Raw genomic sequence first — 24,217 nt, 5'->3', positions numbered from 1 at the left:
GATACCTATTTGTCCTACTTGTCCCAGTTCCTTCCCTCCAATTTCACATCCAGCATAGGCAAGTAGCAGGAAGCTTGGAGGTGAAAACACAGAATGTTCCGTCACTCATTTTATCCCCTCCCAGCCCCAGTTTAAAACCAGTTTCCCCACCAATCTCAACTCATCCTAGTTAACGTGATTCTTCCCACTCCCGGAACTAGCAGCTCGCTCCTTGATTCAAGAAATGTCTTCTTTCACATCTTGAAGCATCAGAGCACTGCACTGCATATAAAAGATCTAGATCCCTGCTCTCAGTTCTGTGAGCAGACTCACTCAGCTCTAAGCTGCACCCTAGCAAACAATGTCCCTGCCAAAATTTAACCAAAAGCCTCCAGCAACTCTTTGGATAAGGAAACAGAGAGCACAGTTCTTGATCAAATTCAGGCAGGTATGTTTCTGATCTTAAAATAACTGAAAATACTTAATCCTGAAGCAAAGCTTATCTCTCTTACCAAAAGACAGACAATGTCCCAGCACATAAAAGCTTTGAGCATCTAAAAATAGACTTTCTCACTTAAAAATGGAAAAAATTACGCATTTCCTCATGTCTATGAGCCCCAGCACACAATTATCACAAGAGATCAGACGACACGTAGTAACTTGTTTACATGTCTGACAGTCTCTGAACTTAGAAACAGCTTGTGCCACTTTGGCTGGTGTTTTCTGTAACAGTTGTGCTCAGGGCAGAGAACAAAGCTCAGGAGAGTCAAGAACTTAAGAACAGCGATTCATCTGTTCCTCATCAACCGAATAGGTGGCAGTACCAGCAATCCCTGTTGGAAAGGGCATGTTCTAGGCGACATAGTTCTGAACTGCAATGCTCTTCAAATCACTTGAGCACTTACTAAGGGTCAGTGATACGCTTGCTTTTAGAGCCAAGGGAGAAACTGACTAGCATTACAACACATTCCCTCTAGTCCCAACCTTAAAAATATTTTAATGCTCCCCCGGTATGCAACAATACGTAATATGCTTTCATGACCTTCTGAAGTGAAAAATAGCATTTCAATGACAGTCTTCCATAACTGAAAATACAACACTGGCAAAATATAGCTTATGTGATTAATTTATTTTACTCAGTATGTACACAGTTCTCCAAACAAATTGGGTCATACAAAGACAGTTTAAGAAGCATTAAGTAACCCTCTTATCAACTGTTACATGGGATATGTCTTAGCTGGTTTTGCTTCCTCCAGCTCAGCATCCAACCAGCGGTATCTGCGGTGACGGCGCAGAACTTCAATTGCTTTTTGTTCTAGAGGTGTTGGTTGAATACCCAGGTCTTCCAAACCAGGAAGGTCAGGAAATGTCATGTCTGTTGTGTGAAACTTCAAAAAGAAGAGGGGGAGAGAGGAGAAAGAGGGAATTCACTTGATTCAGGCAACCATTCACGTACTTAAAAAAAAAAAAAGTGTTGGGTACTTATACATGAGGTCACCTTTTTTCTTTTACAGAAAAAAACCAGCATAAATCCATAGTACTAGAAATATTTTAATGTCTCAAAACAATTTTCTACAAACAGCAGCTCTTGGGAGATTCTACTACAATTTCAAGGCTGCTGGAATAAGACTGTTTCCTCCAAGAAAGAACCCTGCAATACAATACACTGCTGCATCCTGTAGTAAATCTGAAGATCTAGTCAAACACAAATGTGGACTGAGCCAACTGTGCATCAGTCCCAGCTCCATGGCTGATTCTGGCTCACTGTTTTTCCTCGGGAGGAGGCCCTACAGAACTATGGCATAATTATACAAGGTATTGAGTACTCAGTGTTACTTCAACAGGAGATACAGATGTTCTGCATCTGGCAAAAAGCCCTTCTGGCTTCAGATTTAGATTCAGGAATAGCAGTGAGACATGCAGAAAGTGTCTGCATTTTCTCTCCATCTCATACACGTTATGAGGAAGATTACTGCACTGCAACCACAAAATTAGGCTAAAATTGTAAGGCCATATTTGAACTGCAATTATATACATTCTCCTTTGTCAAGAAAATATATGTTGAATTATCACCTTTAGTAGGTTGTTTTTCTCTGTTCATGGTTTTGAACAGGGCCCCATGCAGGACAAATATTTAATTTTGTTACCATATTTGCAATACTTATGACCTACGTCTTAGAAAATGGGGATTTCTCTTGTGCTATTATTCCTTGAAAGGTCTTTAAGTCAACCACATCTAATTTTGTGTAGATTACTTGAGGATGAAAAGCTGGGAAAGAAGAACAATCAGACACAGAAGAAGTGACATAGAGAAAACACCCCCCCCCATACTACCCTTGCTAGAGCTGAATTGCAGCACTTCTATTGATTTGGTGCAGGCTTATTTTATGAAATGTAACTCTATAAACTACAAAGGCAGCTAGAAGTAAGTTTTTCAGAAGATGTTACATCTACATCCTGTGTCAATACAGCCAATAGAAGTACACTGCCAACGCTCTCCAGTATGGGGAATAAGTCAGTGTTTGAGAACAAAAAAAGTTTTGCACTAGACCATGAATAAGCTTACCTCCTTTATTACACATAGTGTCCACAGGTTTTCACAATTATTTCCTAACAGAATAGGAAATCAATTTATTGCACAGATGGAGAAATGTAAACATAGAAATTAATTGCTTACAGCTATTCAGTAAGCAGCTGTAAGTATAGGACCCAGTTCTCCCAAAGTCACAGTAGTACCCTATCTCAAATTAATTTTGGGACAAACAGGTCAAAATAAGCTATTGATACTGCATCCTAAAAGGCATTCAAATTCCAGCTCTGCAAAACAGTTGGGAAAGTACCTGCAGCCTTCAGAGAGCAGCAGGCTTAGAGACTGTCAGAGTAGATGACTATCTTTGCCAACCTACGCATATGCCAACAGTTTTGACAATACTTGCTAAATCCTACTTTTCCCTCACTTGCAGTTGGTTTTTTCAAGTTATTTCTCCACCCACCCCCACTTAGACACTCTGAGAAGTTAGGAATAAACATGAAGCTGCAACATGTTCATGAGAAATGCACTCTAATGTTAAGTGAGAGTTCGGGCTGTATCCAGCACTGTCAGTTCACCTTGAGTTGTTAAAAATGCCATTATCTGGATGGCATAAGTGATTTTAATGCATCTAGTGGCACATCAACTCACTAGTTACCTAGAAGTGGGGAGCACCCGCCCCCATCACTTAGCTGCACATTGCATATCTAATCTCTGCTTTGGCTTTGCTATTTTCAGTAGTGTGTGTTTTGGGGGAGGGGGACAGGGGCACAGTGGAGTATGCACCCTTGACCACTTCCAGCACTTAAGAAGGTTGCACCCTTTCCCCACCCCCATCATGTTACTTCTTGCTGTATTACCCTCTCACCAATCGTTTCAACCACTTTCTTAAACATATTTAGAGAAATATGTTAACCATTCTTCCTCCACCAATGCTAGTGGAAAAACTACATCATTATGATGCCTTTAAAAAAAAAGAAGCGTTCTGTTAGTCCCTCTCCCTTACTAAGTCTTTGTAGGGCTACACCAGAGGGATCTCCATACTGCTTTGACAGTGTATTCCCTTGGCACTGTAACAGGTGTGGACAAATAAGTTAAGAGCCAGATTGCGTAACAGTAGCTGCAGCAATGGTATGGCAGGAACCATAACCATTTTTTGAAGAAGGTTATACATACATGCCCTTAAAAATTTACATATTTGTAGTATCCAAACAGTCTAAAAGCAATTCTTTATAATCAAATTCTAGCCATGGAACTGACTGAAATACTACACCAGATGATGTACACACATTTCAGCAATCCTTGAATGCAAAACTACAAGTACAAGTTACAAACACACAGTGAAACATTTCCCAAGAAGTTGTGGATTGTCCTACACTTACCCGGTCCACTTTGTCTCGTGTTAACCATGGTTCAAATGGACTAATCTCAAAGAATCTTGCAAGTAGACTGTAATCAGAAAGAGTATTGCAGAAGTGTAGTCATTATGCAGATACACAGAAGAAAACGAGAACTGGTAAAAATATTTCACACTTAATAGACAGTGAGCAAGAGCTTGTTCTGTAGATGTTCTTGCAAGCTATGAATTCATTAAAGCCATTAACATGCCAGCCAGCAAGTTCTTAGTTTTGTTTCTGGTAAATTTAACTGTTTGCTACTCTATTATTCAATCTCAGTTTTACTTTGGAAGGGAACGGAGGAGCAGATATCTAGAGGTAAAAATGAACGTTAGTGGGTAGGGAGAGTAAAGCTTCACATCCAATTCCCTACACACCAGAGGGTTCAGTCTAGCCCCTGCCTTTCCTCCAAACTCAGTTCCCTAGTAGTGTGGGCAGTAATCCAATTAGTCATGAAGTTTGATTCAGTGTCTCCATGAGAAAACATGCTTGCTGACAACTAAATGAGTTAACAGCCGTCCAAACAAGATGATGGAATCTGGAGCAATCTGCATCTATAAAAAGAATGAGGATTAGTGTATCTGCAGTTTCCAGAAATGAAGTTTCCCTTGAAAGAACAAAAATCTGGCAGAGAAAAGAAAACAACACTACAGAGCTCTTGCTCAGCATCTCGGGACCAACAGTATTCAAGGTAGAATCTCTTACTGAAGTGCTCACCTGGCAGACTAAGATACTGCACATAAACAGAACTAGGCTTATCCATCTTTTAGATGCACTCTTTCCTCAAAAATATGAAATACCACTTAGTTTAGCCCATTAAAAAAAAAGCATAACATGGACTACAGCAAATGTGAATAAAACTAATAAGCACCCACATAGTTACTTTTTAACAAACTGCTCTGTGTCAGCTGAGCCATGTTAAATTGATGCCTCTACAGGCAGAAAGAGCCACAACAGTTTAAGATGTTGTTCTAGCATTAGTCATCAGTTGCATGAATCTAATGTTGAGTCCTATTAGCAGATTGGTAGGAGAGTGATTTTTTTAGCTTGTTAGTTTGTGTTGTACTAAAACTGAGGAGGACCAATACCCCAAACATTAACACATCTCAACCACACTGAAGGCAACTTCTGAAATGGTATCTACTGTCTGAGGTAGCTCTTGAAAAGGATGTGATTATGCCTTAAGGACTAGGCACAGGGTCAGACTTATACTGCACTTTTTCATGCACCATTACTCAGTAGCTGCAATTCATCAAATCAGCTTCTATCCTCAGTGCCCGAGGCCAAAACATACAGCTGCAGAAGCAGCTCAGTGCGTGCAAACAGCCTTTCAGTCCAACCACTGTAGTCAACTGAAGTGATGCTACGCCTTTCCCTTTTTACCTCCCTATTTATTACCACCTTCTAAAGATGTTACTGCCCTCATATCACAGACAAAGAAATGCTTGCTCACAACTGCACTGCTCAAATTCCCAGGCCAAGACCACAGTACAAACTTACCTCCAACACTGGCTCAGATCAATACAAAGGATTGAACTAGAAAGTCAGCCAATACCCATACCCACCCTTACCCCAAACTCTGCTTCCAGGGCAGTAGTGTTCACCAGACTGGAAGGACAGCTGACAGTAGCAATACCTTAAGCTGCTGCAGAAAAATCTATCAGGGCCTACAATCAGCAACATACACACAGATTTTCCATGTGGTACTATTGAAAGTTCATTTACTTTGCTACTGATTGTCTCTACTTAGGACCCTGTGCTACTTCTTGATTCAGCAAAGCCATTCAATGACTCTGGAATAAATAGTTATGTTAAGTTTATTACAAGTATATCTTTCATACACTAGCTCACCAAATGCAGGCCTGTGCCTGAGCAGAAGACTCAAAGCTAACTAATGAGTACCTAGGGAAAGCCAGTTTCTACAGTCCTACCATTTTAAATAACAACTGGCAATATTAAATAACCAATGCAACAGTTATTTATGCTTCTGTGCTGCCTAGCGGATCCCAAGTTCTAAGGAAAGGAAGGGCCCCACTTACTGGTAGAGAGGACGTGGAAGCGGATAGGGAAGAAAGGTTCGAAAGGAAACCGCGTAGATGTATGCTACCATGTCGTAAAGGAGGTATCGGTTAGGTCTGAAAGAAAAAGCAAATAACATTATAGGTAAGTTAGGTGTACTTAAATATTTGCAGCAAGAGATAAGAATTTTAAAGCCCTCCATCCCCAAGGCTACCAAAGGCCTGTTTTCATCAATCTAAATGATTTGCCAGGTTTGTTATTTTCCTCACAAGAGGGGAACAAATTTTGGCCCTCCAGATTCTGTACTGTCTGAAATAACAAGAGATTAAGTTAGAAAAACATATCATCATCAGCGATGGTAACAGCGTAAGTCGCAAATTGCAAAATTGTTTTGTCACTGCATTTGGTGTCGGTGCCCAGGCGCTGGCGGGGGCGCTGCAGGGGCAGCTTATGTGGAGGTCAGGGCTGCCCTGTGCCAGGCACAGGCAGCTCCAACAGACCCACGCCAAGGCACGGCTGAGTCCCTCATATGAAATGGTGGCACCTTTGAGAAAACATACTTATGGAAGGGCAAAAATGCCACAAAGGCAGAGATGAGAGAGGAAAAAAGCATGAGAAACAGTCCTGCGAGCACCAAGGTGAGAGCAGGTGGTGGTGCTCCAGCCACCCAAGCAGGGATTCCCCTGTGGCTCATGGGGAGCCCACAGCTGAGCAAGTTTATCCTGAAGGACTGCAGCCTGTAGAAGGACCCACGCTGGAGCTGGGGAAAAGTGTGAAGAGGAAGGAGTGGCAAAGAGAAGTTATGGACTGACCCCATAACCCGCTGTTCCCCATCCCCCTGCGCAGCTCAGGACGAAAGGGTAGAGGATTCAGGATGAAAGACTAAAGCTGATCATGGGGAAAGGGTGGAGGGGAGAACGTGGTGTTTATTCTTTTTGTCTTTATTTCACACTACTCAATTTAATTTACTGCCAATTAGAATAGATTTAATTTTTCCCAAGTCGAGTCTGTCTGGCCTATGACAGCAACTGGTAAGCAATCTACCAGTCTTTTATCTCAACCCATAAGCTTTTTGGCCAAGGCTAACCCACCACAGTCATAGTGAATAAAGTGTATTCTGTGTACTTTTAAAGCACACCTTCAATGTGCCTCCTCCATGCTGACTCAAATTCTGAATACAATTTTCAGCACTGGGACAGGACTGAATTTGTGGAAGCCCACTTGGTACTTTATAACAAAAGGAAGCCAGAAAGCAAATGGTAAAATTAAGAAAGGTTTGTTAACAAGACATCCCATCTTTGGTAGGAAATGGCTGCGATGAAGTTGATTCACTTGCCTTTGCTTGACTAAGAACATACTGTTCTCTTCAAAAGCAAGAGGAAGAAATTAAGATAAATTCCCCCAAAAGAATGCATTCACTCTCTCAAGATGGAGGGAAAGAAGCAGTCAGTCTCTTGCATACATGCAGTAGTTTAAGAGAAACATACACCACTGGGAGTTCTCATTCCTTTCTTGTTCAGACTTTGCCTTAGCATTTTAATACTCTATCTTTATAGACGGCTCAGACTGAAACGGATAGCTCCCTTGGCTTTCAAGGCAACTTGCTGGTATTCTAAAACATTCTGAAAATCTTCACGACGACACACAAGAGCACACAGCTGAGCTCTGATGTGTCACTTGGTGTTTCAACCTCCAAAATTACATCCTGCCAATCATGATCAAAGCAGCAACGAATACACGAAAAGTGTGTGTCTCCTAATGATTTGCTATGCTTTTCAGCTAAGGCAGAGACCTCAGTGACATGACAATCATCTTGAGATTGATTACTTCCCAGGTAGAGGCCTCCTAAAAATAAGACTCTAGGTTTTCTTCATCTTCAGTTTCCCCTTTTTTTCTTAAAATAGAAGACACTGAATTACTGTTGGAATCTAACCCCCCACAAAAATAAAATCATGCCAGAGTAAGACTATCTATGCATGCGAAACTTCACACAGTTTCAAAAATCCAAGACTATGATATAAAGAACATGAATTTCTGTTTAACAAGCCCAAGATCTCAAAGATAAAGGTCTGAGGTTGCATGCATGAAAACTGAGTCTTCAACTAACATGTTCTTTGGAAAGAACAGCAATGCTGATAACCACAAACAAAATTTGCTAATAAATGCTGGAGAAAAGACAGAACCCCAAATTAACTACTACTTTAATTTGTAAAAGCAAATTAGAGCAAAACATTCTCATGGATATACTTAAAGGTAGGTCAGTATACTTGGGAGAATTCAAAAGAATTCAAAATTCAAAACTCTTTATAAACATCATCAAGGTGGCTGGATTATAGAACCTGAGAGATATCAGCATTTATTATGTTACACTAAAGGACTACCATCAAAAACAAGATATTAAGTTTTCTTCTGTTAATAGAGCTTACAAGAGAAACACAGCAAAAAGTGGTAATGTCAAATTTACTTACTCAGCCGTGAAAAAAACCCCAACCAAACAAACTTCATTTTAATTAGTTATTAGCAGGGGTTTTTACCAAATTTTTTGCCCTTACATCTTCCTGCCTATCCAAAGGTAGTATAAGCCCATTTACCTTTTATCCTGATATGTAAGAAACATGAAAGGATGTATAACATAGCCAAACTTAAAAATGTGAAAATAAGGATAAATACTATTTGTTCCTTTACAAATTACCAAACTCACCAAGAACAGAATCACATTGAAGTGTCATTACATTAGCCACAATACTAGCAGACCACAAGCTCTAGAGAACATTAGCATTTAAGATAGAAGATTCAACGAGTGAATGAAACAAAACCAATGTCATGGGGGAAATAGGGAACAGGTTAAAAACTATACCAAATATTCAGTCATTCAGAAATAACAATGACACCACTAGCTGTCATAGTTAAAACTCTATTCCACGATATAGTAGGAAGGAGAAAAAAAAAAAACAACACAACACACACACATGCAACCCCCCCAAAAAAAAACCCAGACCCACAGAAGTAGAATGCTCTTTTACAATATTAGTATTTTGAACTCAAACTGGTAACTCCTTTTAAAAAAAATTAAAAATTATCTCATGCAGCTTTAGTCAAGGGTTATGCCACAGAGTTCCTTTGGTCTTCCAACACTGATTTGGATCTTTGGTTTAGATCATCATTTATTCAAAGCCTTTTCAGTCACCGTTATGTGCCTGAAACTGTATTCCTTGCAGTGACAGCCTGGCATCCTTGCTTGAATTCCTGCCTCTGAAACCTGGGCACTGAACTCCTGGCCTTGTGTAAACTGCCAAAATATGAGACTCTGAAACTGTAAGAATACATTCAAAGTTTAGCCAATTGCCCTTCCATTTCGCTACAAATAGAGTTCTATTTAGTGTGCAATTCTCAATTTCCCCTGCAGTTGGAGCAGTTGCTTCTGCCGAGACAACAATGAACCTAAAGCCAGGAACCTTTCCTTCTTTTTGCGGCAGGCAGCTTTGAATACATATTGATCCATATTCAAGCTTGCCCCCAAGAGATAAAATAGTCACTCAAAGGGTAAATTTCGTCACATTTTGTGGTTTTGCATTAGTTGTATCCATCTGACACCTACCTATTCTCTTTCATTAAAAAGTGGTTTTGAATGGCTGCCTAGCATTTGTTTCCACTTTTTCTTTAGTGTGACACTTCATATCATCCCAGTGATTTGAAAGCAACTTGAAGTTACTTAATAACCTTATTGTTGCTGTTAGTCATCCTTTCAGACCATCCTTAGCTTCCTTCTCTTATTTTGCTAGTTTCTGAGCAGAAGCTCCTCAGCATGACCCAAAAGAAGTTGAAGACCTGCTTGCTGCCTTTCCCAGGACACCAGCGTATAGCACACCTAGCCTAGCTGCCAGTATAACATCTTCCTCCACAGCTCAGTTACAGTACTGAAGAAAGTGACAACACACAAGTAAAAGACGAACCAGCAAGAATCTCTGTACTACAGGAATAAAGAGCTGCCACTGCAACATCTTCACAAAACAAACATCAAAAAAATGTTATCTCAGATAAGCCTTTTTCAAATTCCAGATACAATGCACATTTCCAGTGGATAAGGGGGGAAGACAGAGATATGCATGCAATAGGGAAGAAAGAAAAAAAAAAAAGGAGCTGTTCAACATCACTTTTATCTTGACTCATTAGCAACTGTTTTCTTTATCAATGAATCTAATGTTCCTTTTACCACATATATTGGGTGGAGACCAGTTCCAATACTACGTTACAGTATCAAAACATGAACCCATTATCTTGGCATTTGCCACGTTGTTTATCCTTAATGCTAATGACCTATTCTGACTTGGAGCTTTTGTACACAAAATACTCCAAGAGATCCACTGTCCCTATCCATTCTAATTCCACATGGGTTCCACACAGCTTTAGTAGAATTTTCTCCAATCTATGTTGTCTAGCATGTTTCCCAAGACTGCCTATTTCTTTGTGTGCACATACATAACATTAAATGCAATGAGGCCCAAACTAGGATTTTCAGAGTACTCACAATAACAGCTTGAGTCATTTTTCCTCCCAAAAAGGAGGTGGAATTTATTGAAGCTCAAACTGTGTGCATGGATGGAGAAATTAAATGTACTGTGCAGCATGCCAAAAAATGACACCAAAAAAGAAGTACTTCAGTTAATTAGAATCAGAAAAGTAACCTACCCAGCCAAGGCGTATGTTTTTCCTTTAGCATCAGGATCCTTAATTGCATTAATAATTGCCTTTGCTACATCAGTCACCTGAGAAAAACAAATTCAGACAATTATCAATAGAACACAGGAATGCACACACTCCTCTTTCAGAAGTGATTTACAGGGGGAAAAGAAGAATACCCAACATCTGCACACAGAGGATTTGGGATTGTCTTGTTCTATTGAAAACTTACATATACTGGTTGCTTCACTGTTTTTTTGCCCAGAGAAATAAGAGGCACACCACCAAACCAGCGCATGTCTGATAGAAAGACACATAAATAACTTGAGACTAAAATCGGGGAATCCTTTCAGTTAGCAAATAACCAATACATTTTGCACTACACTGAGCATGGATCTCTTCTGAAAACTGACTTAACTTTAAAAAAACAATAGAATTGGGAAGAATTACCATCCAACCCCAGTAACACTTTCTTCAACGCACATTTAGTTCTCTTGTTAACAACAGTAGGAAGGCTATATTTACCGTTTAATTGAAGTGGTTCAGAGATACCTCAGCTTTGCAAGACAGAAACAGATTCCACTCCATCCTAACAGTTTTGTTGGTGATACATCAGAGCCATTGCTGTTGCTTCTGAGCCCAGAACAATTCAGGTCGATTTTTACATTCGAGCACTACCAACTTGAAACACTGCTTTCAGGGTAAACTACTTTGAGGGTTAAGATGACCAGACCTTAGCTCAAAACAATATAAATACAAAAAACCCAATAGTACACATACCCCCCTCCCCCCAAAAAAAAAAACCCTAACCAAAACTAAACAAAAAATCACTGGAAAAGGCCACCACCCAAACTGCAAAGGCTAACTAGATTCAGAAAGAATTCAGTCATAAGGTGAAAATTTATTTTGTTTCCCATTACATACCTTCAGCTAACAAAATACAGTACTTTTCTGACAATAACATACCTCTCTGCTTTTCAAAAGCAAATCATATTTTCCCTCTGTTCCCTACAGACAGGTATACAAATCATAGATAGTTTTATTATTTCAAGAGTACATACTTGCGTAATGATTGAGAAATCGGTCCTCTCTCCCAAACATCTCAGAGGGCTTCAAAATTATAGCATCTGGAAATTCTTCCCTCACTGCTTTCTCTCCAACAGCCTATAATTCAATTAAAATGAACACATTCATTAGATCCGTTCTGAACAGACCAGAAGAGGATGCCTTTTCAGAATTTAATGCATCCTGACTACAGCACTGAAAGAAATGACACCATCAGTAGCACAAAAATTATTTGTATCTGAGCCATTTGGTCTTTGAGATGCTATGCTAAGGCAAAGGTCTCACAGAACATCCCATAAATGTGTACATCATTTCTTCTATTTGAAATACAACACAGTCTCGCTAGTGAAGTGACACAAATTTAAAGTCACAAAGTTCAAAAAGGAAGAAGCTTAACATAAGTACTTCTCTTGCTTATTTCAGACCAGAGCTTGGAGGAAAACAGAAAGTTTACATAACCCCTACTACACTATCAAAACAGTTCAAGAACTGTGTAAATACAGTTAGAAATTTCATTGGCAGCTATCTACTTTCCACATGGGACTGGCCAATACACTAAGGCCTGACTATCCTGCAGAGTTGTTACACATTGAGAGCTACCAAATTTTAACCCTGGTTTTAAAAAATCTTTATACTAAAGACAAGGCAGAGTACAGTGAGCTCAAACAAAAAAAAAAATAGCTGAAACTGGCACAATAGCTGTATTAAAAAGAGAAAATCAGTAATAGAAAATTATACCTCCTAATAAGGAAAAAAAATAATAGGATACCAAAACCAGATTGTTTGGTGTCTTTTTTGTGTGTCCTTTTTTTGTTGGTTGTTGTGGGGGTTGTTTTTGTTGTTGTTTTTTTTTGTACAAGAAGGGGTAACAATCCTCCTCCAAGGGCTTGTAATTGTGATATTCACCTGTCTTTTCAGCATTCATTTTAGCATCAACCACTTACTTTGCTGGGTCATTCTAGCCTTAGATGTTAGTCCTGATCCCAGATCATTAAACTAATTCCTCTTTCTTAATGACGGTAATTTTACATGCAAAGACATTCAAGGACAGAAGGAAGAGTTTTTAGGAATACAGGACCTATTCCCTTCAAAGCACATGAAGTACTATGGAGAATTTCAAGTTCCAATATGCACAGTAACTCAAAAATTCCTCAGCTGCAGAAAACATTCCATAGTAAATTCATACACTGATTTCCTTCAAACAGACTCAGCTGGGGAAAAAAAAAAAAAAGCAGCAAAAAAGTATGCTCTTGGAAAATATATTCAAAAGGATTCCAGACTTACTTTACTCCTGAGGTATTTGGAAGGACTCTTCATGCTAGCATTCAGGTGAGATATATGAATGAGTGTTTCCACACCAGCTTCCCTAGCTATGTGCGCAATACTTTGGGGAATATTTACAAATTCATCTTCAAAACTGAAGTTTCTAAAACAAGGCAAAAAACAAATTTTACTTGAAGAGCAATGAACAGTGGCTGCCTACAAGCCAAACAGCAATCATTACATATTACTTGAACATATTTCAAAAAACCTATCTTGACACCCTCTGTTAGAAACAAAGTTTCCTTTCATGAGGGACTCTTCATATAATAAAAACCAGAGACAAGTGAAATGCAACAGTAAGCTTCAACTACAGCTTTAGTACTGTCTGCTTTTTCACCTGTTAAGATTAAATCAGTATGAAAAATTCTCTTGCCCACTGGTCTGTGACAAATAGAAAACTCTTCTCAAGTGAAAACAGATATTTGTTGTTTGGGGTTTGTTTTTTTTTTTAATAGAAATGCTGCATCTTGACACCTGAGCAAAGCTGTCTTTTTTTTACAACACTTGTTCAAAATTTGACTTGATTTGCTGCACTCAATTACACTGTAAAGGAGCTCAAAAATCCTGAGCAGCCTAAGTTAGGGCAGAAAGTAGGCTTTGTGGAAGTGGACAAACACAGACCAAAGAACACACAGGTGCTTACGTAAATGAAAAATTTTACATCGACAGAATAGTTAGAACCATTCCATAGCAGCTATAAGGGGCTTCAGGGAAAAGCATGCAGAAAGAACAACTCCACTCACTTTATGGCATTCAAGGGGCCTAAATTAGGGGGTTCAACTGTGATCTAGTTTGGCATCTGATCAAGAACAAAACAGGAGCCCTGTCTCAAAGCAGAACTGACACTATAGGCTGGCAACAATCCCAAAATTCTTTCCAACTATCCCAAGACTGCAAGAAAGAGAATTGGTTTCTCATGTCTTTACATTGTCCTTGTAAGCACTCTGCTCCATCTTTTCCATTTGCTTTGGATAACAAACATCTTGTCCAAATGCCTCTCCCTCTGTCCTTATCTACTCCCACAGCTCTTCAGATCCCACTGGAGTCTAAAGAAAGCCTTAAAAATAAGAAGTTATTTTTGACCCTTCAATAACTAATCTGATCCTGGGAACCATCACTCCTGTTCTGCTCACAAAAATAGATTTTAGAAACACACAAGAACGAACAACATCCCTCCTGTAACTATGGAGTTTTCAAACAACACAGTATACACAGATGAGACTGTACACTAATACTAGGCAAGAAGGAAAGAATTTAGTGTCAGGCTTTACTTTTTTGACCGATCTCTACCTCTAATCTTACTTTTTTTTTCTTGCTTTAATTTTTCATAGACTTTGGGATGATTACATTGGTTGGTCTGACCTCGTGTTTAACACACCACAGAATTTTATCTCAGGGTTCTGGCACCACCGTTGAAACCAACATGTAAAAAACGCACAATAAGAACATCTGTGCAATACAGTGTAAGTTTTGGAATGTCCAAAGGTCTTCAACATGTACCAAGACTCCCTGCTTTTGAATCTCTTGAAATGGACCAGAGGGACAAGGGTTGGGGATTTTTAACTAGAATGAAACTTTTTGTTGTTGTCATCACACTTCCTTTCAATAACATAAAAAACCTCCCTTATATAAATCATACTTTTTACATGAGTCCAGAAATTTTAAAGGGCGAAGTACACATCAAATACATATCTGAAAGATAAATAGAGATAACATTGTCCCTGGGCCAATTGTACAGACTTTTCTTCTTCCCTCACTCCCACATTACAAAGAAGTTTCTTCTGTTTTGACAGCAGTAAGCATTTGAACTCTTATGTTCGTAATTTAGTAACAGTGCAAAACAAACCTGACAGGTTGGTCTGTACATTTTTACCTCTATCCCAAAGCCTGAAGTTGTTAGATGCAGAATACCGAAGTTAATTTAGGCTTTGTGGGCTTTTCCCCAAATAAACTATGTTATAGACTCCAACAGTGGGACAAGGAGCTAAGTGACTATCAGAAAAAGACAGTACCTCTACAAATTTAAATGCGAAATCAAGGCGCCTCCGGAAAGTTATGTATGATATTTGACTAGACGACAAACAGCTGAAATAGTATGTCTGTTAGCAAGCACCTGTTTTAGGAAGAATAGCTGTACAATTTGATACTACTAATTCTATACTATTAATACAATTTGACTACTAATTCTACAATTTGAACACCAAATGGCTATTCACAAAAAAAGAACAAAGGCATTAGGCTTGTAAATATAGATGAAACTGATCATTTACACTTGTTTCTGTCTACTATGATAGCTAAATTATGTACCATATAAAGGCAAATCACACAACTAGTAAGTTTTTGTCTGACAGTTCTGCACAAGGCTTTAAATAAAGCGGACATAACTGCACACAAGCAGAAAAAAAATTAGGCTATTACAGGTATTTTTAACCTAAAATAAATATGGCAATTTTTTTAAAATGGATTTCAAAAAGGAACTATTTTTTCAAGTTATTACCAAAAAATGCTTATGTAACTAATAGCATCTGTGCCATAATTCTATCAAGGAATTATGTTAATCAATCATACTCTTAGGGACTCTCCATTAAATTCTCTGTTTAACATTTACCAGAGAATAGGAAAAGCTTGACCAGAGCTTATTCTGGTAGGCTACCATTCTGTGATTATGCTGAAGTGACAGGATGAAAGCCCACTTCTGTAATAATGTAAATAGGAGCTCATGGAAACTGATGAGCCTCTGTCACCTACAGGAAGGCACCCATGAAACGTCCATAAAGCGTATGAAAGCAGCACACTGAACTGACGGAACAAAAGTTGTACACTAGAAAATTGTAGAAAGAATGCACTTTTCAAGAACAGATCATACCAGGACTCTAGTTAACCATTTAAAGAAATGGAAGAACTTTTATAAGCAAAATTTCAGTTTTGCCTTCTCATAGAAGCCAAGAAAAATGCCAGCGTCACTGCATACTCTATGCATACTGTAATGTAAAATGTGGCTACCATGTCCAATACCTGGTGCAAATCTATCGGTATGGGGGGGGGAAAAAAGGAAAAATTACTTTGTTTCCCATTCCTTTCCAACAAGATTAATGACCACATTGCTGTGTTCCACGGCTCTTCGGGTAGAGTCTTTATCCTTACAGTCCCACTCCTGTAACCAGAGCATCAAATGGGAAAAAGATGAGATAACGTGTAAATAGGCATAATCAAAGAAAGCTCTTTCACACCATTTCCATTTAGAGGCTAAACAATAGCTGGAGTTCTGACTTTGAGAATGATTAACAGACTTCCTTGTATAGCAATGGTATTGTATTTGATCTAAAGCCAAAGCAAAAGACTTACTAAGAAGAGAAGTTGCCCCAGGTCACCCATTGGCCGCAGATACATGAGGTCATACTGATCACAACGATAAGGTATAATTACTTGAGATCCAATGCGACCTAAGTGTTCAAAAAAAAAGTTTCATTTACCTCAAATTACTACATAACTTCAAGTAGATGAACTTCCGAATACACAAAACTTCCCTTTTTTCCCTGGCATTAAAGCACAACAAATACACATAGATGTCTTGAATAGTTATCTGGAAAGCTAAAAGTAGAATAGAAGTAAGTTTTTGAACCTACATCATTGGAATTCTTAAGCAGGGACATACCTGAGTATTTGGGCTTGTAAGACAAAATACAGAAGCTTGTTAACACATAACAACAACAAAAAAAAAAAAATCACAGTGTGTGTTATAAACACAGTATAATACTTAAAAACGTGTCACATCTAAGGACATTTGCATTTTTTAAGTTGCATGGAAAGGAGATATATAAAAAAAAAAAAGAGTTATTTTCAGAAACTTAAATTCAAAAATTGCATTTTAAAGAATTCCAATCAAATTCCTGCAAACATTTTAGTAAAATGTCCTAGTAAGGCCAGAACCAGAAGAATCAAACACATGCTGTACCTCTTCTCAGACCTGCATTTTACAGACTGAAAAACAGTGCTTGAAGGAGAATGACTTATTTTAATGACTTTAACAATCTTCAAAAGCTTCTAAATTTCCTAGCTTAAAACAGTTTTTACTAATTGTCACATCTTGGCACTTTAGCAGACCAAACACACTGAAAGTATCACACAAAACACTTAAGATCCAAAATGCGAGGGATATCAAGATTATTATCCTACAACCTGAAGGAAAACTAGAGTTTTGTTAATCACTTAATTTTTTTTTAATTAGTACTCCTGGGGAGCATTACCTAAACGGTTGACAACATATCGTCCCAGGAAACCTGTAGCCCCAAAGACAGTGGCCACGATGCCACTAACAGAGGATCGTCCACTTCTTCCATGAGGGATCACCGCATGATGAACTTGGCGGTGCTGCTGCAACACAGATGGTGCTGCAGCTAGCACAGAAATGCCAGGGCCTGCAGTACAAAACAGGAGAGAGCATGTGATATAAGCTAAAAGTTAGCAGTGTCAAACCATAGTTAATGTTATTTTTCTCGTTACAGATCCATTTTCTTTAACCTCCCTCAGCAAAATTTCCCATGTCAAGACTCCTAACAGGCTATTTCAGAGACTGAAATATGGGCAGGTCAGAGGGCAGCAGGCTTGCAGGAGCTGTTGAGAAAAGTCAGAGACCAAACTAAGACACTAAAGAAGCAGACTAAGGTCATTGGTTCCTAAACAGTAAGTTAAGCTTAACTGGCTAGCGTTAGTACTTGATGTGTAAGGTAAAGCACAGAGGTTAAGCAAATAAAGAATACTTGCTACAGGCAGATCCCACACGAGCACATCCACACCCTGCTTGCAGATCTAGGAACTGTGGGACAAAGACCTCAGACTCACTCTAGATGCAGTTAACCAGACTTTTTATTTCAGTCTAAATATAGCAGACCCAAATGTTGGAAGAGGCAGCAATCCTCCTATATCATAGCTCTGGTGTGAAGGGAAATAAAGAGATGCAAAGACCCAGATCCATGATGCATAGAATATTGCCTCAAAGCTGTTACTTTTCTCAAAGGGCTATGAAAACTTGAAAGCCATGGAAATAGGATGTCACTAGGATATTGACATAAATTGACATGGTAGTTCCAATTGAAATGAAGCAGCATGTCCTCTCCAATCAAGTTAGCTAAAAGCAAGAAATAAACTGTTTGTAAAAGATTTTTTAAATTAGAAGCATTCAGTGTTACTACATGTCCATGCTCATAAAAAGAAAGGAACAGATGAAATAGAGAGTGCATAAACACGCTACAGACATCTGGCTGTTGACAAGAGCAGACCATAAGTGGTGTCATTGGAAAACTAGCTTGAGGATATAACAGAAATCCAGTAACTGACCTTCCAACTTCTACTAAGTCATGGCCATAAGCATTTTCTGGATAAGAATAAGCAAGTTTAACCTTCCCCACATAAATCTAAGTAGCAAGAATCATAATGAAAACAAGATTAGTACTTGATATCAGAATGACGGACACATTAGGAAGCAACAACAACAAAAAAAATCCCACTTGGACACTGAAGGAATAAGGTTTATCTGGATATGGCTAGGTATTACCAGTCACACAGTGGCACTGATGATGCAGCCATGATAAAAAGGGCAGGGCATGTTTGGACATAAATTATATTTTGTTACATCAGCTAGTAGAATTCAAACCAGAAAATCCAGCACGATTTCAGTGCCTGAAGGAGGTGTTTCTCTACCCAAAAGTTTATCTATCCCTCCTCTCTCCATACCCCACAAACTGGAACAATAGAAGATACCACATCTCCAATTCTGTCCTGAAAGGTAGTTTCACACCCACTTAAATAAAGCAATCACACATATAGACTTGTACTTACCAAATTAATATGCTACGTCTAGAAACTATACTCCAGTTGGCTGACAGAAACAGGACAAAATAAGATATAAGCTATGCAAACTTCAAGTATGTATATGACTTCCTAAAAAGCAACTCTCCTACAAAATAGGTCCAAACAAGGAACAGTTAAACTGGGCATAGTATCTGTCTTAAAGTGGCAGTTATGCAGGGCCTCTCCATTACCAAAGTAGAGACCTTGAGACTAACTATGAGAAAGAAGGAAAATACACTCTATGATAAGCACCTGTTTAAAATCAAACAAAAAACAACACACAAAAAACCCAACCCCAAACAAACAAAACCACACACCACCAACAAAAAAAACACCACACTGTTTGTCAAAGATCTGCTGCAGTTTAATAGAAGTACACACTCCTGTGGCATCCAACTAATGTCTAAAAACCTGACATGCAGTTTTTAAAGTGACACAATATGTTCATATTAAACCTGATAATACCTCAAACTTAAAATTTAAGGAACATGCCAACTTATCACTGCCATATTCACGACTTATCTCCACTCTCTGCTTTTTCTATCATCCATTTAATTTCACATTGCCCTCTAAAATCTTTGTGTATACTTCTGCAGAACTACAGTGAAGGTGAAGACACACATTTCAATGGATTTCCAATACAGAACATCTTATAACACATTACCACAATATCCTTACAATGTTATCTGACACAGACTACACAAACATTCCCTAGGTTTTCATGTTCAAAACTCCTGGAGAGAGGGGTTGCTTTTTTTTCTTTATTCTTTTCAACAACAACAGAAAAAACTTGCAAATTAAATCAGTAGTGTATATTGAATACCCTGTACACAATAAAGCCTGCAGCTGTGTAATGGGTACCTGGAGAGCAGAGATTAACCAAGCTCAGTACAAGCACAAGCGTAAAGGATAACACTGAGGAAGACAGGGAGACAGCTGGATGATCTTGTTACCTGCGTTCTTGTGGTGTTCTAACAACCAGGGTTTCATTGTTTAATATATTTTTTAGGACAAGCAGACTCATAGAAAAATGACTGGGTTCTTGTAACAGCAGGATTCCCTTAAGTATGCAAAAAAGCTACATGGTATGCTGAGATGGTGAAAAAGAAAGCCTAATGACACATACTCCTCAGTACTTTGTTTGCATACACATCTCTTTCTAAAGGTTTGCAGAAAAACAAACAAAAAAAACAACACAAAAAACCAACATAAAAAACCCCAAACCTTACACAGTATTTATATGTACAGAATTAACACTATCTCTGTTGCTTTCAGACAGGAACACATTAACACATTTCAGTCTCAGAATCACAGAATGGTGGGGGCTGGAAGGGACCTCTGGAGATAGTCTTGTCCAACCCCCCTGCCTGAGCAGGAACACCTAGAGCAGGGGGCACAGGAATGCAATCCAGATGGGTTTTGAACATTTCCAGAGAATGAGACTCCACAACCTCTCTGGGCAGCCTGTTCCAGTCCACTGATCATCAGTCCTTATAACATAAAGCCTAATAACAACAAGATTTCAGTTTGAACAGATCATCCCATGTTAGAATGACAAGAAAGTTAATCTGGAAAAAAACATATACGTCTTTCAACTACTTTGTGTCTTTTTTGTTCTTATTTCTGCAAAAATTATTTATGATAGGCTCTTCATGATGCTAGCACTGTCACATTGTCAAACAACATCCATCTACTGTTTTGTGTTCTCCCACCTTTGTGTATACACCTGTTGTTGCTTGCCTTATACTGTAAGGTCTTTAGTGGTGTACATCTTTTCTTGTTCCATAACTGTACAATATCTATGACAAATTATCAGAACCTATGGCTATGTGCCCAATTACTCCTATATTTTATAAAAAGTTCAGATTTAAGGATATCCATGACACTAAAAGAAAGAAGGCTAGAGATTCTCACACCGACTCACAACCAGTAAAGGACCTTCCACGTGATGTGGAGCCCTCTCAAAGTGTGACATTTAGTAACTCAGGACAACGTAACTTAACAGAGCCATATAGCTTTCACAGACCATGTTAATATTTCCAGACTGAGCAGCACTGCTTAAAGCTCGGTGCTCCTGTGTAACACAGACTTGCACAGGAATTTTCTCCCACAACAGCAGGACTTTTATCTTCTTCACTGACCAGAACTGATTCACTCCTGGAAGTTTACTTTTACAACCCATATTTGAAGCAATTTATGAACACTGGTTTGAATTAAAACTGAAATATCCACAGTAAACCACAACTTTTTCCTTGAAAAGACATATTGTTCCAATTAAAAGTATATTAAATTCTTTCCTCACCTTTATCAACTGACAAAACCTGTTTGTCATCTCAACAGAGGAGCATGTGCTGATTCAATTTAACTAAAAAGCAGTTCTGTTCTGGCGGCAAAGACCCAAATACAGGCTTTAAATATAATTTCGGTACTTGAGCATGCTTACAGACCATGGCCAAAATGCCAGGGTCACCTAAGAAAACACAAAAGGAATCCAAACTTTTAGCCCACAGGGGATCATTTCATTTGCTGGGATTTTGGCAGCCGCAGCGAGACAACCCCACTGCACAACTACACCGGCAGCCCAAGCTAATCCCATGTAGCCCTCTAGGCTACAAACCCCAGTTCCCTAAGGAGAAAGCAGGCAGAAACTCGACCATTTCCGCCGCGAACAGTTATTTTAGCGACCTGCTTTCCCGACGCTGCCCCGTCAGCTCCCTCGCCCGGCTCTTCTCCGAGGGCGCCGGCCGCGGAGAAGGAGGGGAGGCCAGCGGCTGGCCCAGCACCGGGCAGAGGGCGCAAGGGCAGCCAGGCTCCCTGCGGGCGGGAAGCGGCTCCCCGGCAGCAGCCCCTCGGGGGCACAGCGGCGGCGACACTCACCTGCCCTTGGCGACAGGAGGCCGCGGGGAGCCCGGGCGCAGCGAGCCGCCGCCGCCATCTTGTCGTACCCACCACCCCTCGCGCCGGACGGCGCGCGGGGAGGGCCAAACCTCTCTTGGTGCATGCGCAGGAGCGCCCCGCTGGGCGGGGGGGCGTGGGGAAGGGGCAGTTCGCCTGCGCACGCCCCCCTCTCCCGCAGCGCGCGGGCGTGTAGCGGTCGCGGGCTACGTTAGCCTTCCGGCTGGGGGTGGGGCGGCGGCGGCGGGTTGGTTAGCGCTTGCTGTTGGCCGGCGTCTGGGGTTCCCGCCGCCTCCGCGGAGTATTCACGGCCCAGCCCCGCAGCAGAGCCATGGGCAGGCGCAGCTCCCGGCCGCGGAGCAGCTCCCGAGCCGGGGGGCCGGGGAGGCGGGCGGCGGGCTCCGTGGCAGGGTGCGGTGCGGGCCGGGGCCGGCTGGGGAAGGGCGCTGGAGGTCGTAGAATCATAGAACGGTTTGGGTTGGAAGGGGTCTTTAGAGGTCGTCTAGTCCAGTCCGCCTGCCATGGGCAGGGACATCTTTAACTAGATCAGGTTGCTCAGAGCCCCGTCCAATCTGACCTTGAATGTCTCTAGGGATGGGGCCTCCACAATCTCTCTGGGCAACCTGTTCCAGTGTTTCACCACTCTCATTGTAAAAAATTTTTTCCTTACATCCAGTCTAAATCTACCCTCCTTTACTTTAAAACTATTACCCCTTGTCCTGTCACAACAGGCCTTCCTAAAGAGATTGTCCCCATCTTTCCTACAGTCCGCCTTTAAATACTGGCCGGCTGCAATAAGGTCTCCCCTCAGCCTTCTCCAGGCTGAACAACCCCAGCTCTCTCAGCCTGTCCTCGTAGGAGGTGCTCCAGCCCTCGGATTGTTTTTGTGGCCCTGAGAGACCCTAGAGTGGTTGTTGACTCACAGCTCCAGAGGGTGGGATGGAGGTTTAGAAGAACCCAAGAGAGGAATTTCGGAGGGAGGATGATCCCTAGCACTTCCAGGTGCATTTGGAAACCCCAAGCTTAAATACTTACTAACCTCCACAGGGAAACTGCTGTTTCACACATCCTTGTGCCTGCTTCTGAGTGCCTGTCTAGTGGGAAACAGGCCAAGTCCAACAATGAAATGACAGTAACTTTGGCCGCTACTGAGCTGGACTGATTGAAAACGTTTTCAGTAACTCATTACTTATGCCTTAAACTACCTGGCCTCATTAAACCAGCCTTAAATGGGGGTTAAACAATTTTATTATTACAGACGTGCAACCACTCTAAAATTCATAACTACCTCTGTCATTCTAAGGCTTCAACATTTGACTGAGACTTTTTCCCTTAATCAAGTGCTGCTGTGAATGTTACAATACGATCACACGCAGGGCACGCTAAATCTGCCACTCGCACTATTACAGCCTCATTTTCCAATGGGTTCCCATTGCTTTTTGGTCTGCACTGAATACAAATGGCCATTCTTTTGTAACCCGGCTTACACCACTGCAGCCGGTGCTAATATTCACCAAAAAGTTTTTAAAATATCAGTGTAGTAAAAGGCAGAACAGTCAGGGAAAATTTCTGGCAATTTGGACAGATTCCAAAACACTCAGTTTTAACTTATGTTCTGATGCAAATGCAAATGGCAGTTCTGCCAGAGCTGTGGCACAGCAGGTGATTTGGGGTTTGGGGCAAAATTCTGGATGCTTTGTGAACTCTGGCCATCTCCAGTTCTCAGCTGCAACATACTTTTTTTCCTTGTCCTGTAAGCCATGTGCACACCAAACTCAGTGTACTCATCTCTTTTTGCTGGTAGCTGGGAACGACAGAAGCAGGCTCCCTCCACCTCTCACCCCCAAACCACCTACCCACCACTGCTCTCTCCACCTTTATCATGCCTGATGGTCTCACCACAGCTTTTGTGAGTGGCCCAGCCTGCCTCAACACCTTCGGGAAATCCGATTTGTACGGTTGTGCTTCAATACAGTACAAAAAAGCCAATGCTCACAATCTACAAATGTAATGGGTGCTTATGGAAAGCGGTGTGAATTTGCCATGCAGAGCTGGGTACCTACCCTCATTTCAGAAATGGCGCATAGCTACATGAAAGCATCTGTCCAATTCCTGCATCTCACATGCACTTCTTGTTCTTGATCCAAGTCAGAGCCTCCTGCTGTATTTAATTGTTTGTTTAATTGCTGTAATTAATTGTTCTGTACATTGACATATATGTCCATGGGAAGTGATTTAATAACCAATTTTAAGCTTGGACTAGGAGGAGGATGAATTAAGGCTAAGGCAAAGGACTATAAATCAGGAGATGTGTCTTCTGCTCCAGGCTTGCCACCCCCCTGGTTTTAGGAGAGATGAACCAGAGCTCTGTGGTTTCCACTCTGCATTTTTAAAAGAATATTTTCCTATTTCAGCCATGCTGTTATAGGGGTAAGATGTGCTAGTTGACCAGAGATGCTTATGTCTTATGGTGATGTAA

The 24,217-nt window shown here is 40.4% G+C and overlaps 1 protein-coding gene across 2 annotated transcripts; it reads right to left on the bottom strand.

Moving 5' to 3' along the window:
• Positions 1-1,089: 1,089 nt before the first annotated feature.
• On the bottom strand, positions 1,090-21,966 carry NDUFA9 (NADH:ubiquinone oxidoreductase subunit A9). Of its 2 annotated transcripts, XM_075111391.1 has the most exons (12): positions 21,721-21,963; positions 17,241-17,411; positions 16,339-16,436; positions 16,056-16,147; positions 12,955-13,096; positions 11,667-11,769; positions 10,838-10,905; positions 10,615-10,691; positions 5,946-6,041; positions 3,892-3,958; positions 2,546-2,589; positions 1,090-1,367 (listed from the first exon to the last, which is right to left on the bottom strand). In XM_075111391.1, the coding sequence occupies exons 1-11, from the start codon at positions 21,842-21,844 to the stop codon at positions 2,554-2,556; spliced, it is 1,074 nt and encodes a 357-aa protein (XP_074967492.1). In that variant the 5' UTR covers positions 21,845-21,963; the 3' UTR covers positions 1,090-1,367; positions 2,546-2,553. The 2 variants fall into 2 exon arrangements, with proteins under 2 accessions (XP_074967492.1, XP_074967485.1); XM_075111384.1 differs by lacking the exon at positions 2,546-2,589 and having other exon boundaries at positions 21,721-21,966.
• Positions 21,967-24,217: the final 2,251 nt, after the last annotated feature.

Source organism: Phalacrocorax aristotelis, chromosome 1, assembly GCF_949628215.1.
Source record: "Phalacrocorax aristotelis chromosome 1, bGulAri2.1, whole genome shotgun sequence".
Taxonomy (NCBI): Eukaryota; Metazoa; Chordata; class Aves; order Suliformes; family Phalacrocoracidae; genus Phalacrocorax; species Phalacrocorax aristotelis.
Note: the sequence above shows the minus strand (reverse complement) of the source record. Positions and strands in the feature narration are given on the sequence as shown.

What these genes read in the sequence shown, in the direction of transcription:
- NDUFA9 (XM_075111384.1), bottom strand. Translation starts at nt 21,844, where the DNA reads ATGCACCAAGAGAGGTTTGGCCCTCCCCGCGCGCCGTCCGGCGCGAGG. An exon ending in TGGGGCAACTTCTCTTCTTA is followed by an intron (nt 16,148 to 16,338) that starts GTAAGTCTTTTG and finishes CTCTGGTTACAG; the next exon opens with GAGTGGGACTGTAAGGATAA. An exon ending in GGAAAGGAATGGGAAACAAA is followed by an intron (nt 13,097 to 16,055) that starts GTAATTTTTCCT and finishes GCCTTGTTTTAG; the next exon opens with AAACTTCAGTTTTGAAGATG.